The sequence below is a fragment of the Sciurus carolinensis genome, chromosome 7 (genome assembly GCF_902686445.1).
Source record: "Sciurus carolinensis chromosome 7, mSciCar1.2, whole genome shotgun sequence".
Classification (NCBI taxonomy): Eukaryota; Metazoa; Chordata; class Mammalia; order Rodentia; family Sciuridae; genus Sciurus; species Sciurus carolinensis.
Window position 1 is genome coordinate 15,859,857 of NC_062219.1, and position 18,149 is coordinate 15,878,005.

At 43.1% G+C, this 18,149-nt stretch overlaps 1 protein-coding gene across 3 annotated transcripts in view; it reads right to left on the reverse strand.

Annotated features, from left to right (window-relative positions):
• Plekhg1 (pleckstrin homology and RhoGEF domain containing G1) overlaps positions 1-18,149 on the reverse strand; it is a 210,430-nt gene that overhangs the window by 89,311 nt on the left and 102,970 nt on the right. Inside the window, exon 1 of one of the 3 annotated variants that reach the window (XM_047557960.1) lies at positions 4,051-4,269. The exons of the other annotated variants lie outside the window; for them this stretch is intronic. Within the exon in view, the coding sequence (XP_047413916.1) occupies positions 4,051-4,159 (109 nt within the window). The 5' untranslated portion in view covers positions 4,160-4,269. Of the gene's footprint in view, positions 1-4,050; positions 4,270-18,149 lie in introns of those variants that run through there. 3 annotated transcript variants of the gene reach the window in all.

An 18,149-nucleotide genomic window follows, 5' to 3' on the forward strand; every position in this document is an offset into this window, starting at 1 on the left:
TTTTTGTTTTTACTGAGATACAACTGACATACAAAAAGTTATACATATTTGATAAATATGACTTAATGAGTTTGGAGGTAAGTGCACAGTTAGGAAACAAATACCACAACTATGCAATGAACACATATCCATCACCTCCAGAAGTTTCCTCATGCCTTCATTATTGTTATTTTGTAATAAGAACACAGCATAAAACCTACCATCTTAGCAAAGTTCTAAGTATATAATACAGTATTGTTACAACAGCACTGTGCTCTTATCTTGCATAGTTGAAATCTGTTTCCTTTGACTAACACCACCCTGTGTCTTCCTCTCCCCAGGTCTTGGCAACTACCTTTCTAGTAGATTCCTTATACAGTGGTATCATGTGGCATAGAAATGAGCATATGAACTTCACTAAAAACGACAACAAACTCATTGCCGACAAAAAGTTAGTAAAGCAAATAGGTATACAAGAAGATCAAGAATTGAAAAAGATATTTTGCAAAATTGCTTTGTTAAACGAGAGGCAAGGTATGGAAGAAGAACAAAGATTCTTCTAAGCTATGAAGCCTAATACTAAATATAAAGGTTCCGTGTTGGAACTTACTCACCCAGGTGGTGATAGTAGGACTTGAGGCCTCTGGAAGGTGATTGAGTCATGAGGACCCCACCCTCTGGAATGGGATTAGTGCCCTTGTAAGGAGGCCAGGGAGCCTTTTACCCACTTCTGCCAGGTGAGGACACACAGAAGTTGCCATCAAGGAGGAACAGGCCTGCATGAGACACCTAACCTGCGGGAGCCTTCCTCTTGGACTTCCCAGCTCCTGGAACTATGAGCAGTCCATTTCTGTTGTTTATAAGTTATCCAGTTTAAGGTATTTTGTTATAGTAGCCCAAATGGACTAAGATGCTAGTTGATGGAAACTAAGAGGCAAACGGCTACCTCAGTGGGGTAGGGATGAAGTAAACGGTTACTGCAGCTAATGTATTAGACAAATTGCCTTAGCTAAGTAGTGACTCCAGTCAGTCTGCTTAAAAGGAGACTGAAGGGAATTCCTTTAAGTCTTTTATACAAATGTAGTTGCTTTTACTTTCAGTGGATGCTTTTGTGTGGTGACTCAGCATGGGAAAGGAAGGAGATCATGGGGGTACTCTAAACTGTTGTGTTACACTTAGAGAGGAAACTGTTAGTTGTCCACCAAAATCCAGTCTCTTTTTTTCTTAGTGAATAGTTTCAGCTGAGCATACTTCCAGCTGCTTTTGCCATTAGATATGGCCATGTGGTCAAGTTTCCACTGATGGAAATGCTATATGCTCCTCGAGAGTCCATTTCCCCAGACATTTGACATCTTTCTTCCACATTCTTTCCCTTTAACACTGGAATCCAGACGTGGCAGGGACCCTACCTCCACAGTGAGAAGGACACCAATGCTCAGAGCCTAGCAGACCAGGAAGTGAGAGGAGCCCTATGGTTACTGGGCGAGCTGTCCTCTGCACCACAAGAACAGTCTGGTTTTCTGGAGCTGCCAAGCAGAAGGAAACGGGTGGTGAGATGAACTGAGACGCAGAGGGACACTCAATGGACACCAGTTCTTCTGGCCATGCTGTTCAATGTTTCCAGCCCTGGTACCAGACATGTGAGTGAGCAGCTTTCCAAATGCCCAGCCTCGCCATGGTGGACTGTACCTGCATGACAACCCCGAGCACGACCACCCGGTGGAGCATCTCCTGAATTTCTGACTCACATATGACTAATGATGGTCAGTGCTTCCAGTCACTGAGATTGGGGGTGATTTATTACACAGAAAGAGATAACCCGAGTCTCCATATTAACAAACTAGCCTTACCCTAATACGATTGCTAAAACTCTACATTAAAATCATCCTTATTCCCTCCTGCCAAACAACTTCAAAGTTCTTTCATGTGTTTCAGTATGTTTTAAAATATTTGCAGATGGGAAAAAAAAAAAAAAAAAAAAAAAAACACAACCCTGAGAGGGTAAGTTCTGAGTGCTCAGTTAAAGTGTAAATCAGAGACTATGGTTTCTAATTTCTAGTCCATTGTTTCTTGTACATGGATATAGATTTATAAAATAGTTGAGCAGAAAAGGAATTTAAAAAAATGGGAAATGAAAAATTCAGTATAAGCAACCTGTCTAAAGCAAATGGCAGCAGGTGTCCAAAGGGCCTACACTGTGTGTGTGTGTGTGTGTGTGTGTGTGTGTGTGTGTGTGTGTGTATGTGCATGCTTGCGCACATGAATATATCTCTGTGTGTACAGACAACTCAGAGGACAGGTCAGAATTAAATGATGACATGATAATCTCTTCTGATCAGAGGATGTACATATCTGCCCTGGCTCTGCCTCATCCATGTTGAGCTTGAACTTTAGCTTCTGGCTCATCCATGTTGAACTTGAACTTTAGCTTCCTGCCCATAAGCAAGACACCTGGATTTTATGGCTTCCCCAGGTCCCATCCAAACTTCAGGATGTGATTCCAACCCTGAAACAATCTGCCAGTCTCTGGCTGACACACCACATTACCCATTCCTAGCTGGGCTCCTGGCACAAGCAGTAACTCCTTGGGAGCAATTCTCTCCTATATCCTGCTAATGCCAGCTTTTGGATGTCAAAATATGTCACTGACTTTGCCAAGGCTTAAAAAAACCTCTATTTTTAATTTAAAGAAGAATCTGTGTTCCAGCTTCACTTTGAACAGCACCTTCCTGCTAGCCTGAAAACATCAGTCTCAAAGCAGCAACAAAACAATGACAGCCACATACACAAGCTCCATCTATATTGAACACACTCTGTTCCAAAAACATCTCTGCACAGTTGGGAGGGAGGCATTAAGCAAAATAACATTTTCTTAAAGAAAAAGGAGGAGGAGGAGGAGGAAGAGAATTCCAAGTGACTAACAATAACACACTGAGAAAATAAATCTGTCCACAAAGTACATTAAACATTTTCTTTAAGGAAAAGGAGGAAGAGAAATTGAAGTGTCTAACAATGGAGATTGGAGTAAATAAATCCTTCTCGAAGGTACAATATAAAACGATTACATGTCATGTTCTCTTAAAGGCATAGGAAACGGTTGAACTATACAATTAAGTAAACGAGGTGGTTTAATAAACAGATGTAGGATATGCTCCTAATTTTGAATTTTAATAATTATACACATTAGAAAAAACTGAGGGATATATAACACAATATTAACATTTGTTTTACCAAGGGTAATTTTCTTCCTTTACTATTTATCTGCAAACATGTATTTTCTTCAGTAAGTATGTTTTTATAGTCTGCAAAAGTACGTCAGGAAATTAAAATCACAACCTTTTTGTGTATCAAATATTTAAAAGGAAAATAATTTTTATATTCACTGTGATAAAGAAATGCCACATATATCTTTCAAAAATGTTAGTACCACTAAATTCAGATAATAAAATCAGATTCCAGTAGACAACACCATCAAATATAATCCATGCCTCCTTTCCCCTAGTCATTGCCAGTAACAAAAGTATTTCCTGCCCCAAACACTCAAAATGCGAACTGCATTTACTTCGTCAACTTTGGCTCCACTAGACTCGGACTACATTTCATCACAGCAGTTGCTAAGCATGCAATTTGCAAACATTTCTTTTGTTCCTCTAGGTTAGCCTGCACAAACCTCAGAAAGAAAGCTTTCTAAAACATTGAGCATTCAACGCGGGACAACTGAGGATTTCAGACTTCTCCCCAGAGTCGTGAATGTCAGCACTCTAGTTGTTTCAAGCTAACTTTAAGGAAAGATCCAAACCAAACCAAGACAAAAACCATTTAAGACAGACTGTAGTTCTGATGGAGGGGGGAAAAGTCATCCTCTAGACTAACTCTATTGTCCGATTTCAGTGCGTGGAATTTGCAGCGGAACGTCTGTGCTGCATCCAGCCGAGCTTCTGTCCCTCTGCTGCCCTGTGAAGAAACCCCCTGCAAGTCTCAGGAGCTGTGCACCTTCTCCGTCTCCAGCTGCTCTGGGAGGGAAGGAGCAAGTCCTGCATCCTCTCTCGGGAGCGTTCACGCAGCACCTACCTGTGCTCCATTTCGGCTGAAGCACATCGTCTGCCTCGTGCAGTGACCTCACTGGGTGCTCAGTCAGGTAAAACGAGAAGCTTTTACTAGTCCCTGCAGCGCCTTCCATGGAAATATTGCATGAGTCAGCTTTTATCTCTCAAACCCAACACACAAAGGCTTTACAAAAACCTGATTTGCAACTTTCTCACTGCCTTTTCCCCCTAGTGTGCAGACCACAGACTTCAGCATCACTGTGAGCCTTAAATGAAACATGACATCATGCAATTGAGAAACAGGACAATAGACACCACTGTGGGTAACTTGGAAATGCAGCTTCACTAAGCAACACCCTGCGATTGCCATTCTTTTGTGAACATCAAATACAACCCACGCTTGCCTAAAGCTGCTGGGGCTTTACCTTCCTGGCTCTGGCTTGGGTTCTCGCTAAGCTTCACATGAAATCAGCAAGGTCTTTGGAGCTCAGATGTGTTCAAGTTCACCTCCTGAATTATGAGCTTGTTTCAAAGCAAAGGGACACATCTGTAACATAAGATTAAAGGGACACTTGGGGAGGGGAGGCACTAGAGGCAGTCTGAATAGTTGCTATTGACAAGAACACAGTTTTCAAGGAAATAAAGTTATGTAAGAATAAGTTTAAGTTTGACTTTTAAAAAAGCGGTTTAAAAATCTGAGGGCAAATGTCTAAAACTGACCGTGATAGGCATGTCTTCAAAAAACAGTTAGGTTCCATGATTTTACATTTATAAATACTAAGTGGTACCGGCAGAAGGATCCAGTCCCCACACTCTAGGTAAGCCAGACTTCAAATTATGTGAGGTTTTTTAATTTCCCTAAGACTGCCTGACTTTTAAAAAATTCCTTATCTATTCTCATATAAAGATTCAAAAGATTTATATTTGAAAAAGGCATTGGGCTCTTTGGGGGACTGACTCAGAAGTACCAAAATACTATTGAACACTGATACCACTGCACCATGGACCTAAAATTCAAAATATGGACTCTGTCCATCTATAGACCTAGAACCAAACTATTTCAAAGGAATAAATTCCTTTAAGTAGAAGTTCCATTTACAGCATTCATTTGTGGTTGTAGAAAATAACATTAGATCCATCTTTAATAAAGCTATTTCTATCATGCCTATTAAATGATTTTAAACTAACGATGTAATAGGATAATTTGTTTTAATGCCTATTTTCCTTTCAAATAAGGCTGAGCAAACAACTGAAGTCAGTCCTCTGGATAGAACTATATCAGTCGGTTCAGAAAAAATGTGTTGGGAGGATTTCTCCTCCACAAGGTACACAGGTTCGATGGAATTCACTACCTAAGGATGCTGGAAGGCAGTCTGAGTGTCCCTGGGCTGGGGGGCTGGTCTTCCTCCTTCATTTGGACGTCCCAGCGACCTCTCTGACCTCACTGAGGTCTGTGTGCCCCACACTGCACCCGACAGTGCCTGCCTTCCTGCTTGGCTGAGTCGGCCCTGATCTTACAGAAGCTTCCATCCAGCCTTCCTGGCCGCTTCTGCCCCTGTTCCCCCTGTTAGGTAGGCAGCTCTTTATCAATGGTCTCCTGTTTACCTACTTACTAATGGTCTCTTCCTACCTGGATTGTCATCTGTGGGGACCAGGGAACCTTCCCATACTACAGATTTTAAATCCTTATGTAAGAAACAAATATCTAAACTTTCAGATGGAATGGAACATACAGAGGTTCCTGGCTTCTTGGCTCATATATTTTCATATATTTAGATATCAAGTTAGCTACTTTCATTTTCCAATGAAAGTCCTTGACTTGTTTTTCTTCCTTTGCCTAAAACCATGTTTTAAAAAGCCATTTTTGGTTGGGCGTCGGGGCACATGTCTATAATACCAGTGGCTTGGGAGGCTGAGGCAGGAGGATTGCAATCTCAAAGCCAGTCTCGGCAACTTAGTAAGACTGTCGCTAAATACAGTATTTTAAAAAGGGCTGGGGATGTGGCTCAATGATTGAGTACCCCTGTTTTTTTGTTTTTTTTTTTTTTTTGAGAGAGATCTACATATGTTACAAGGAAACAAAAATCTATAAAGCTGCTCTGTGTGAGACTGGGGGCAGTTGCCTCACCCACCAGATCAGTGAGAGTCCTGAAGGACAGGTCTGAAGTAAAGTCCAGTTAGTCCTACGGGGCATCATTCTGTGGTTCATCCACAGTTCCTGGTTAGCAAGATCACTAACTTGCATGAGTAAAGACATCTCAAATCACCTGCAAATAACTGAAACCAGCCACACTGCATCCACAAACAGCAAGGCATTATAGTATTTCAAATGTAGGTTTTTAAATTTTAAGATTTTTCAGACCAGAGGACACAACACACACACACATGCATCTGCACCCACACCCATGCTTTCTGCCTATTTATCCACCACTTGTTTGCATGAATTCACACAAAAGGCATAAGCACTGGTATCCGAGACACCTCTCTCTGCATACTTTATTTGGCAAGGTTAATCCTGGGCAAAGAGATTGCTTTTGCGCAAAATAAATTTCTTTCTAAATGACAGTAGCCACAGGTACATGCAAATGTATGCCTTGTTAGGGGATAAAGACACCATTTTAAATCTGGTGCTAGTGCTGGTTACCAATCAGGAGGGAGAGAGGTTCTTTCCAGTATCCCCACCTGGAATGGGGAATCCAGGCACAGAAAGGTAGTATCCATCTGAACATGTCTATAGCCACCAAAATATAAGTCCGCAAGCAAGGATGGCATGTGGCCTGACTGGAAAAGGGTCAGAAAGTTCTATTTTAAAAAATCCCTTTCCGGAAGTCTGCCCTAATGCCTGGAATCCCACTATGGGTTGAGTATCCCTTATTCAAAATGCTTGCGACCAGAAGGTGTTGCATTGTTTTGGATTTTGGAATATTTGCATATACCTTAAGAGACAGATCCTGGGCATGGGACCCAGGACTAAATGTGAGATTCATTTGTGTTCCACATTTACCTACACACACAACCACAAGTTAATTTTATAACTTCAATAATTTTGTGCATGAAACAGAGTTTCATGGTCTGGTATTTTCCATGCATGCCTTTATATCAGCACTCAAAATGTTTTGGATTTGGGGGCATTTGAGATTTCTGAACATTTTATTTGAAAAAAAAGTTTAGTTGTAGATGGACACAATACCTTTATTTTATTTTTTTATTTTTATGCAGTGCTGAGGATAGAACCCAGTGCCTCACGTGTGCTAGGTGAGCACTCTGCCACTGTGCCACAAGGCCAGCCCCAGATTCCTGAACATTTTAGAGACCAGGGATGCTCAACCTGAAAACAACTCCTTTTGGTTTAGGGTAAAAGTCATAAGTCAAAACTCTAATATTCCCTGGGAAGGGTTATGCAGTCATTATCAAATTCTATGAAAGACCTACCCATCCTTCCGAGTAGCCAGGGATTTTAGGAATGAGACCACACTGGGTTTGTCTAGCAGGACTGGGCAAAGGGAGACGGGGAGGTACAGGGTAGTGCTCAGTTGCAGGGACTTAGCAAGTCCTGGTTAATAGAGTCACCTTTCTGAACTTGGAGCCAGGCAACAGTTCCAAGAAGCTGGGAAACCAAGGATGAAAGAATGGTCCAGAGAAAAGAAGAAGGGCAAAGTCATGCACAAGTTTGGGGGCTCAAGAAAAGATTTTGCTTCATATCATCAATACTAGATGAACCCGATTTATAAAATACCCTGCCATTTTCAGATACAAAGGTGCTGGCAGTTACAAGGGGTGCTTCAAAACATGTGTTTTACACACAGGGTATAACAATTTCAAATGCTGGGGGAGTTGTATGTGTACGGGAACCCTGCTTCTGCTGTGATTTAAGATGATGCCATTGTGATACATTTTTTTCAGGATAAGTGATAAAACCAGCTATTTCCTGACACATAGGCTACTGGCAAAACATTCTATTTTAAGTCTATCAGAACTTTTCTTTGAAAGAGAAAAGGCATGAAATCGCATTTTCTAAGAGTAAACCAGAGAATAAGTGTTAGAAATATTGAAGTCTACTGCATTCCTGAAAGTGCCACACAGCCCCATTAAAGTCCCTTAGAAGGACACACTGACCTTCCTTCTGCAAGTGAGCGGTAATGTATTAACATCCGTCTGCATCGCAGCTATTTATTGAAAATCTATACACACTTCTGCCTGCTTTAAGCCCAGAAAACATCACCAACTACAAATTCTGCCTGGCTGTTGTTCTACAAGGTAAGATCTGCACTTGGCCAAATAAACAAAACGGTTAAGTTGCCTTTCTCCTTTTGAAAGGGTTATTTTCAAAGTAAAATAGTTTTAATGGCAGGTGAGTTTGTTTTTACAAATTTAAAAAGTCTTTACTCTGCAAAAGACAGGGGTCTAAGACAGACGAAGGCACCCAAGAAAAGCTGGAGTCAGTGTCGGAGAAATTACATGAAAACGCTGCTTGTTCGTCCTGAAGTAGCCAATGTGGCAATGGAAACCAAACTACCGATGCCAGTCACTAGCGTCACTGGACTGAAAACCTAGTCTCTCGCCCCACAGGGCACTGTCAGCACTGAGTGGGGTCCTAAGAATTTCAGAAAACAAACAGGCAAAGCCCGGATTCCCAGCAGGTTTTCACAGCCCGCCCTTCCCTTGCCCTTGAACTTGTCCCTCAGACCTACCACCAGGCAGCCACCCGGTGAACTGGGTGGCCTTGAAGGGCGCTCATTCTGGCACCCTCGCTGGTTCAGGCATCCCTCCCTGGGCTCATGTCTCTGCTTCTGGGACAATCATTAGCTTTATTTTCCCTTCTGTTCTTTCATTAGGATATTTGGTCTTTATTTTCCAGAGATGGTGACATCGAGTCTTAGTTATTTCTGAACTGAACAATTTTTAGATACCAAGCAAGTAACTATGTGACCAAGAGCTTCTTGCTTTCAGTAATCTGTGGGTCCCATCTTTAAGGACACCACTGGAGGAGTCGCTGAGCTGAACACAATGAAGGAATTATCCCTGGAAGAATGTAGACTGCTCCCAGACACATTCTTCCCCAGGAGATAACACACATCTAATCCATTCAGAACTAAAGGCATTCCACACAATCTATACTTTTGGAGACACTCTCGAAAAATGTACTTGAATTTGCAAAAGGGACTTGGGTACTTGGGTTGAAATCCTGCAGTAGTATTTTCCAAAACACCAATTAAAAGGAGAATTACAGTTTCAGAGTAATGATCATTTGCACATCCTGGCCGAGGAGCCAGCCCCTCTTTGCCAGCCTTTCCCTCTCTGTGATGCAGCTCCTTGGATGTGAGGGGGGAGGGGGAGGCTCAGTTCCACATTGCCAGTTGCCCCCACCCCTTCCACAGACCAAGCGACAGTGGGCTCAGAGGCAGTTCTCCCCAGCAGGAGGGGTGAGGACTAAAACTAGCAAGGCAGACACAGATGAGCTGCTTGGAGCAAATTTAGATCAGTCTCTGAACTGGTTCAAGACCCCCTTCCCAACCCCTTGCCACTCTTCACCCTGGGCGATTACCATCCTTCAGGATCCTCCAAGTCAAGCTTCCCACTCCCAAAGCTAAGGGCAAGGTCAGGATGGCTGACAGCCTAGCCTCTGAGATGGGCAGTCTGTGAGCAAATGAGTTCATCTCAGGGGACTCTCCAGTTTTCAGGACTGAAGTGGGTGATGGGAGCTCATATTCCTTTGGCCTCCTGCACTAGGGCAAGGGGACAATCCCATTCCGGCAGGAATCTCTACAAGGCCAGATACAGGCTCTGCTCCAGCAAAGCAGAACTCGTTCTTAAGTGTGATAACATTTCTTTCCAGGATTTTTTCCCTTTGTAACTAAAGAAGGCAACAGCAACAAGGGCCGCAGACCCAGATTAAGCGATGACAACAGTCTGAAATGCCCACCTGCTGCTGTGGGCACTGATCTTCGCCTTTGGGGATGCTGGTGGTACACAGAGCAGCAACCCCACGACCACTCCCTCCATGGCCCCTCTATTTTTTGCAGAACCAGGGACCGAACTCAGGGCCTCACACATGCTAGGCAAGCACTGAGCCCCTTTTGATTTTTATTTTGAGGTAGGGTCTAACTAAATTGCCCAGGCTGGCCTCAAACTTGCCATCCTCCTGCCTCAGCGTCCCCAGTAGCCAGGATCACAGGCGTGTGTACCCACCCGGCCTTTGTCCCTTCTCTTGATTTTAACAGCATGGACCATTATTCGCCTTCACTTACTGGGACCCACTGAGCCCCAGGTTCCGTGCTGGGCACAGTGAATGGACCTGGGCTGTCTTCCTGGAATGCCTGTCATGCAGGATTGGACAAGTCTCTAAGAGTGACAAGCGTATCCAGTGTGAGGCAGCCATGTGGGGCACCGCAGTTACAAACTACCGAGGTCTGTGCACATAAACATCTGCTGTGTTTGTCTAGACTGCCTCTCCCCCACTCTCAAACTGTCTGTCAAACAATCCTGAAAGTGAAGAGCAATTTCCTATTGACAGTAAAATCAAGTTCCATTAGGTTGCCTTCCCTTAGAGTCCTCGTTCCAATCTGAGAGACGAGTTGGACTCATCTTTCATCTCATATTTAATTACTCGGTATCCAAGCTGAGAGTCAAACTTGCTGAAAGTTTTTGTGAGTCTAAGCACTTGCCTAATTCCCGGTTCCCACAGAGGTACATGAAGTAACTTGTTTATGTTAGCAGAACAAAGGAAAGGCAAAGAGCTCTCTGCTCCCCTGCAGGTCATCTTAATTAGGTCACGGAACAAGTGCAACCAAATTTATTTTGGTTTATTCTGAATAAAAATTATCAAATCCTTTAATATATGAAAGAAGAGGGAAAAACAAACTAGGAATACTAGCTGTTGGAAGGGTGGGGTCAGAGATTTCTTCACTACCCCTTGGATCCCTGTCCCTACACTTTATTAAATACGTATTCTGTATATAATTAAATATAAAAAGGACAAAATAAATGTATGTGATGGGTGATGGGTATTCCCCGTGTGCTGCCCCTACTCTGACCTCCATCCCACCTTCTCGGTCCCAGGGGTGTACGGCCCACTCCCATGCTAGCTAGTGTCCAGGTAGGTTTGACTAATGGGGACACCAATGCTATGAGGGAAATGGACATTTCTTCTGCAGCTTTGTTCAGTAGGGATCTGGTGCTCAGCAGTAGCTGCATTGAGATCACTTCTTCGTGACTCAGGCCCTTCCCTGAGTTCCCTAAATCCCATCTTGTCCCCTGGTCCCTCCAGGGTCCCTGCATGTTGTTCCAGAAGTCAGAGGCTAAGGTTTGCTGCAGTTACTGGCTCCTTAAGCCACCCTGACTCTTTAACAAAGAATTCCTTCATTGAACCCTTTGTGTGAAGCAGCTGAGCTGGCTCTGGACCCTGCAGATCCCAGGCCAATATAATTTCATATGAACTCCTGAACATTTGGTATATAAAGCAGAGAGCAGTTTGGCTTCACGTGCTTATTTGAAATGTTGACCCTTGCGTTTTACTCCATGGCATGATGTCAAATTTCAGCCATTTTTAATTTATGGCTTTAACATTTTTAAAAAATTTGTTCTTTTTAGATGTACAGGACAGTAGAGTGTATTTTGACATATTACACATACATGGAGTGTAACTAATTCTAATTAGGATCCCATTCTTGTGGTTGTACATGATGTGAAGTTTCACAAGTCGTGTATTCATATGTGAATATAGGAAAGTTATGTCCAATTCATTCTATTTCTCCTATTCCCGTCCCTCTTCCTTTCCCTTTATTCCATGTTATCTAATCCAATGAACTTCTATTCTTCCCTCCCCTTCCCTTGCTCTGTTTGCATTCACCTATCAGACAGAACATTCAGTTTTTGATTTTTTGGGGATTGGCTTATTTCACTTAGCATGAGAGTCTCCAGTTCCATCCATTTGCCAGTAAATGCCATAATTTCATGCTTCTGTATGACCAATATTCCATTGTGTATATATACCACATTTTCTTTATCCATCCATCTGTTGAAGGGCACCTAGATTGGTTCCATAGCTTAGCTATTGTGAATTGAGCTGCTATAAATATTGATATTGCTGCATCACTGTAGTGTGCTGATTTTAAATTCTCTGGGTATAAACTGAGGAGTGAGATAATTGGGTCAAATGGTGGATCCATTCCAAGTTTTCTAAGGACTCTCCATACTGTTTTCCAGAGTGGTTGTACCAATTTTCAGTCACACTAGCAATGTATGAGTGTGCCTTTTCCCCCATGTCCCCACCAACATTTATGATTAGTTGTTTTTATGGATTGGATGTGAGGTGTCCCCCACAAGCTCACATGCGAGACAATGCAAGAAGGTTCAGAGGAGAAATGATTGGGTTGTAAGAGTCGTAACCCAATCAGTGAATTAATCCCCTGATAGGGATTAACTGAGCCATAACTGAAGTGGTGGGGTGTGGCTGGAGGAGGTGGGAATTGGGATGTGACTATGGGGTATATATTTTGTATCTGGAGAGTGGAGTCTCTCTCTGCTTCCTGATTACCACCTAATCTGCTTCCCTCTGTCACACTCTTCTGCCATGTTGTTCCTGTCTCACCTGAAGTCCTGAGGAATGAAGCGGGCTGTCAATGGACTGAGACCTTTGAAACTGTGAGCCCTCAAATAAACTCTTCCTCCTCGACAGTTGGGCTGGTCAGGTCATTTAGTCACAGCAGTGAAAAAACTGATGAAAACACTTGTACTCTTGATAATGACCATTCTGACTGGAGTGAGATGGACTCTCGCTGTAGTTTTAATTTGCATCTCTCTAACTTCCAGAGATGTTGAACATTTTTTCATATATTTGTTGACGATTCGTATTTCTTCTTCTCAAAGTGCCTGTTCACTTTGGATGTATGGCTAATTTGATTCAGGCCAATGAAATACACATTTGATTGGAGCCTATTCCATGCCAGAAACATTTTCACTTTTGCTATGTACCAGTCTATTTGTTTATTCAGTATTTTGGGGGCTGCTACCTTGTGCCAGACACTGTCGTCTTCACTGAAGACACAACAGTGAGTAAAACAGTGAAAATCCCACCTTTCTCGAGCTTATTTTCTAGCAGGCGCTAGACAGACTAAAATCCTACTATCACAGCTCGTCAATACCAGAAAGATACTTAGGGGTTCTAACTCTATCTGTTGCTTGACTGGCCACTTATAACATCTCACCAAGTGCCTCCCTCTCTGGATTCTGTGCCTGGGCACTCCATCCCTGCTCAGACAACCCACCTGACTCTGAGGCAGTCCTAGTCTTTAAAGAGCTTTCTCACGCAGAGCTGAAGGTTTTTAAGGACTGACACAGGAAAACACAAGAGAAATTACACCTCTGTCCTGTGGTTCCTTAGATATTTGAGGTGGGCTGTCAACTTCTCTCTGTTTTGCCTCCTGATTCAGATATTCATGGAGTACTGCCCTGGAGGCAGGGTTTGTGTGGGAGTCCAGGGTACGGCGCAATGTGCGAAAGTGCTTACAAATGGCACCAACCCTGGCTCACCTTCTGTGGGCATCCAAGACTTTGCTTTCCTACTGCTTCCACCCAAGTGTTTTGGAATGTCAGAAGCCTCATGCCAACTCTCTACTGTGACACACATTGAAAAGACACGATTTTTAGAGAACAAGTGTGCTCTCTGCTCTTCCAAGTCAGACCCTCAGAAATAGCAATGACACTGTCCTCCAGGAGCATGGAGTTTGGCCAAGGGGACAGACACCAGACCATCGCCTGAGTAGCTGACTGATGACTTAAGAGATGTGCATCAGGTAGGGTGGCACAGGTGTTGGGAAACATGGAAAAGGAAACCAGGTCTGGTTTGGGGTGGTGTGGGAAGGCTTCTGGAAGGAGCGATGTGTGAACTGACACGGGAAGGTTGCAGAAGAGGGAACGAGGGGAGCATCTTGGAAACCAAAGATGGTTCATGCTGCTTTGCTTCCTGAAGGTACAGACTGCAGGCACCCCTGGCACTGTGCCCATGGTGACCAGCTGTACTAGTTAGCTTTTGCTTTGCTATGACCAAAATATGAATTGATAACACCTGAAAAGAGGGAAAGTTCATTTGGAACTCATGGTTTCAGAGGTCTCAGTTCATAGACAGCAGACTCCATTGCTCTAGGTCCAAGGTGAGGCAGTAGATCCTGGGGGAAGGGCCCAGCAAAGGAAAGAAGCTCAGCTCACAGAGGGGTCAGGAAGTAGAGAGAAAGGAGGGAAGGGGCCACAGGGAAGCTGCACCCTTCCAGGGCACACCCTGTGACCCATTTCCTCCAGTTACCACCCAGTTAGTCCATTCAAACTAGGACAGACTGATTAGGTTATACGTCTCATAATCTAATCATTTTACCTCTCTATATTCTTCCATTAACAGTAGATCTGGGAGACAGCTCATATCTAAACCAAAACACCACTCAACCTAGATTTTTTTTTCTTATTTGCAAATATACTGCTGTGTAGCACAATTACCAACTACATTTACTATAATAGTCCCCCTCCTGGAAATGATCATCTATTCTCCTTCTACACACAGGCATGACTACTCCTTTAATCTGTATATATATCAATCTTCTCTCTTTTCAGCTTTTTTTCTTCCTCCGGACACTAGGCAGAGCTGCTTGGGTAGCAACCATGACTCTGATCTTGCCCTATCACTTGGACAAACAGGGTCCTATTAAATCGTAGTTACAGTAAATCACAATGTAAACTTCCCTGCCCAGTGTTTCCATCTAGGTATAATCAGATTAAGATGAACACCAAAGAAGCTCTTAAAGAAGGGATCAAGAAAGGACATGCAGGGGAGAGAAGCTGGTCACTCGACTCAGTTTGTCTTCATGTTTCTAGGGGCCTCATGAACTGATTGGTTATATCTGAGCCTTGGGTACTTTCTAGGACCAGCTGGTCACCCGACTCAAGGGACTTAAAGCCAGGGACAACGGTCCAGTCACCAATATGATTCCAGACACTAGACATCTGCTCAGGAGTCCGTACAAATCAGAGCATAACAAAATGGCAAACCCTGATGAATTAAGCTGCTCTAATAGTACCGAGGAGATATTTTCACTATGACTACTGGTTATCTTCCCAGTGATTTAGTAATAAAAACCATCTCCAAAGGTGAACTTACTTTGTGCAATCAATGCTATCACTTACCACTCATGAAATGATGAAAGGACACAGGTCCAGAGTTGAGATGTGTGGAAATCTCAGCTTGATGGACAACTGTCATCTTGGCCAAGTCACTAACCACATTGGGTTCCAGATTCCTTCCAGATTAGTAAGATCAGAGCTCTGGATTCTCTGGCAGTCAAGAACACTTTCTAAATGCCTGAATCGAAGATTCCATGATTTGGAGTGATGTTTCTACACTGCGAACTATTTCTTAACTTCATAGTCTTTCTCAAGGCTCTCAAACAACTTTAGGATCTTAAATGTGGTGCCCCTGCCACAGTCAGCTAACCAGATGTTGATGCATGAACAGGAACATGTGGCCTCTGGATAGGAAAACGGAATGACACTTCCTGTAATTCCTTATGTGACAGAATTTGTGATAGACATCTTAATTCAATTATTGTCAAAAGGGAAGTTCCCTACAAAAAAGTTCAACATCATCTGACAGTAGACCAGTGTCTAGCCTTCGGTTTAGCTTTTTATATATCCACTGACATCATCTCCACTTTCTGCAAAATTGCATTCTGGAAACCAGTTATAAAGTATATAATGAAATAGCTCAGGCTACCACAGGGGTCTTGTCATAATTTGTGGCAGCATCCCAACCATGTACCTGCTCTAATTTACCTTGGGATAGCAGTAATATAGAAGTTGGGCTAAATACACAACTGTAAAAATTATACTTCTATAATACACAGACAATGTAAGTATGGTTGGCTCTAAATCATTGAAGGAGCTCTTATTCCTTAAGTTTACACTCAATTATGGTTTAGTCAGCTTTTTCAACACTATAACCAAAAAACCTGACAAGAACTATGTAGAAGAGGAGAAATTTATTTTGGCTCATTGTTTCAGAGGTTCAGTCTGGGGTTGGCCCACTCCATACTTCTGGGTCCCAGGTGAGACAGAACATCATGATGAAGGGGTATGGTAAAGGAAAGCAGATCAGGATGTGGTAATAGGAAGCAGAGGGAGCTCTGTGTACCAGTAAATATAAATCCCGGTGACCCATCTCCTCCAGTCATATCCTACCTGCCTACAGTTACCACCCAGTTAATCCATATCAGTGGATTAATCCACTAATCAGGCTATACCTCTCATAATCTAAACTTCCCAAAATTCTTGCATTGTCTCACACACGAATTTTGGGGGGATATTTCATATCTAAACCATAACAAATTGTGAAGATTAAAACAAATTTGCTGAATGCTGTATCTTGGGTAAGCCTTCATGGAGACTAAGACCAGAAGATTCTTGGTGGCTATCCCAGCCCAGTTTACTTCCTTTGACTAACAGGGCTGATTGATTTATAAGGGGCTAGGAATGGATTCTGGCAAAAGGATTCTGACAGTATTCTGGCATTCAGATCTATATTTTTTTCAGACATATATCATAGCTTCTATTTGGGGAGCTGAGGATAGGGTTGGGGATATTAAAGACTTGGTGCCTGAGAGAGACGTGGGGAAGGAAATCCGGCATGATGGACAGAATGAGAAAAGGCCGTGAGGCTCAGGGAAGTACTGGCGTCTGATTTTGACTATGAAGCATACTCAGCTAGCTGCACTCCTAGAAACCCCAGAGCCTGTGTCTGCCCCACAGAAGAAACAAGAGACTGGGTGGTTTTTTGTTTTGTTTTGTTTTGTTTTTTTTTAAAGGCAGGAAATATTACAATAGTAATATTACAATAGTAATATCTCAGTCAACACAAGAGGAAGGAGGGTCCCTTTCCCACACAGAAAAGAGCGAGGAGTTTCAGCAGCCTGGGGGTAGGGTCTGGTGGCCCACCAGCGCAATTCCTCCAGGGAGCTGGGAACTCAGTACCTCTGGGCAGGGGCCCCAGGAGATGTTGCCTGAGACAGAGGGGGGACACTGAGGCCATCCTTAGGGCAGTGGCAGGGACAACTGCACTGGTGAAGCTGTCTTTTATGTGACTTCACCTGTACCCACGGGCCTGGTGAGGCTTTGTAGGAACCAAAGATTTCCCCAGCAGTTGAGTCGAGACTGGGCAGTCAAAATGACCTGCAGGCCTGTTGTCTGGTCAATACAGTTTAAATATTTTTGAACCCATAACCCCAGATTAAAAACCAGAATGCCTCACATAAAAATTCAGATGATTATTATTTTTTGGCAGGGAGAAGAGGTGCCAAAAAAATGAAATACAAACATTGGTTCACACTCGTCTAATATTCCCGCTCAGCAGCAATGCTTCCCCCTGGCTGGGCGATGTCAGTATGCCATAGTCCCTGCCACCCTGTTAGTACCACACCCTCCTACTCCCTCCTTTCTGTGATCTTCCGGACCCTTGAGGCATCTGATTCTGGAAGGCGCACGTGGACGCATCTGGATACTGCACCCTATACTAGGGGAGTAGTCCTGGAAACTACCCAGTTATATCTTCCAGTAAAACCAATTTATTCCTCTTCAGTTTGTAAACCATACCAAAATGAAATGTAAAACAAAAACAACAACAACAACAAAAACACCCTAAAAAAATCACCTGGTTACTTTAGACAAGATTAGGGCATAAAAAAGTGCCATAAGACCCATCTTCCCACCATGGGGAGATCTGGTGGGGGAGGGGGAGGTGAGGAAGAGGCAAAGCGGCCCCCAGGAAAGGCTGGGAGGCTGTTAACTGCAGGTCAGGAAAAGTTAGTCCATCTTCATTTTTTCCATTATTTGTATGAATCTGTCTCTTATCCTACTAGTTTGTTTATAAACCTACATTTCAATAAATGTTAGAATTTGCTCAGGGTTTCCATGAAGGAATTAAGATAAAAGCAGCAATTTAACTGCTTATTCTGCCAAACCAAACACCCAGGTAACTGGTGTTATAGTTTTGATACTGAAAAATATCTCTAAACAGCCTGATAAAACCACATCCCCCAAAGAATGCCACACTGAATTTGCTGGTGACACTCGGGGATCCTGCCATCC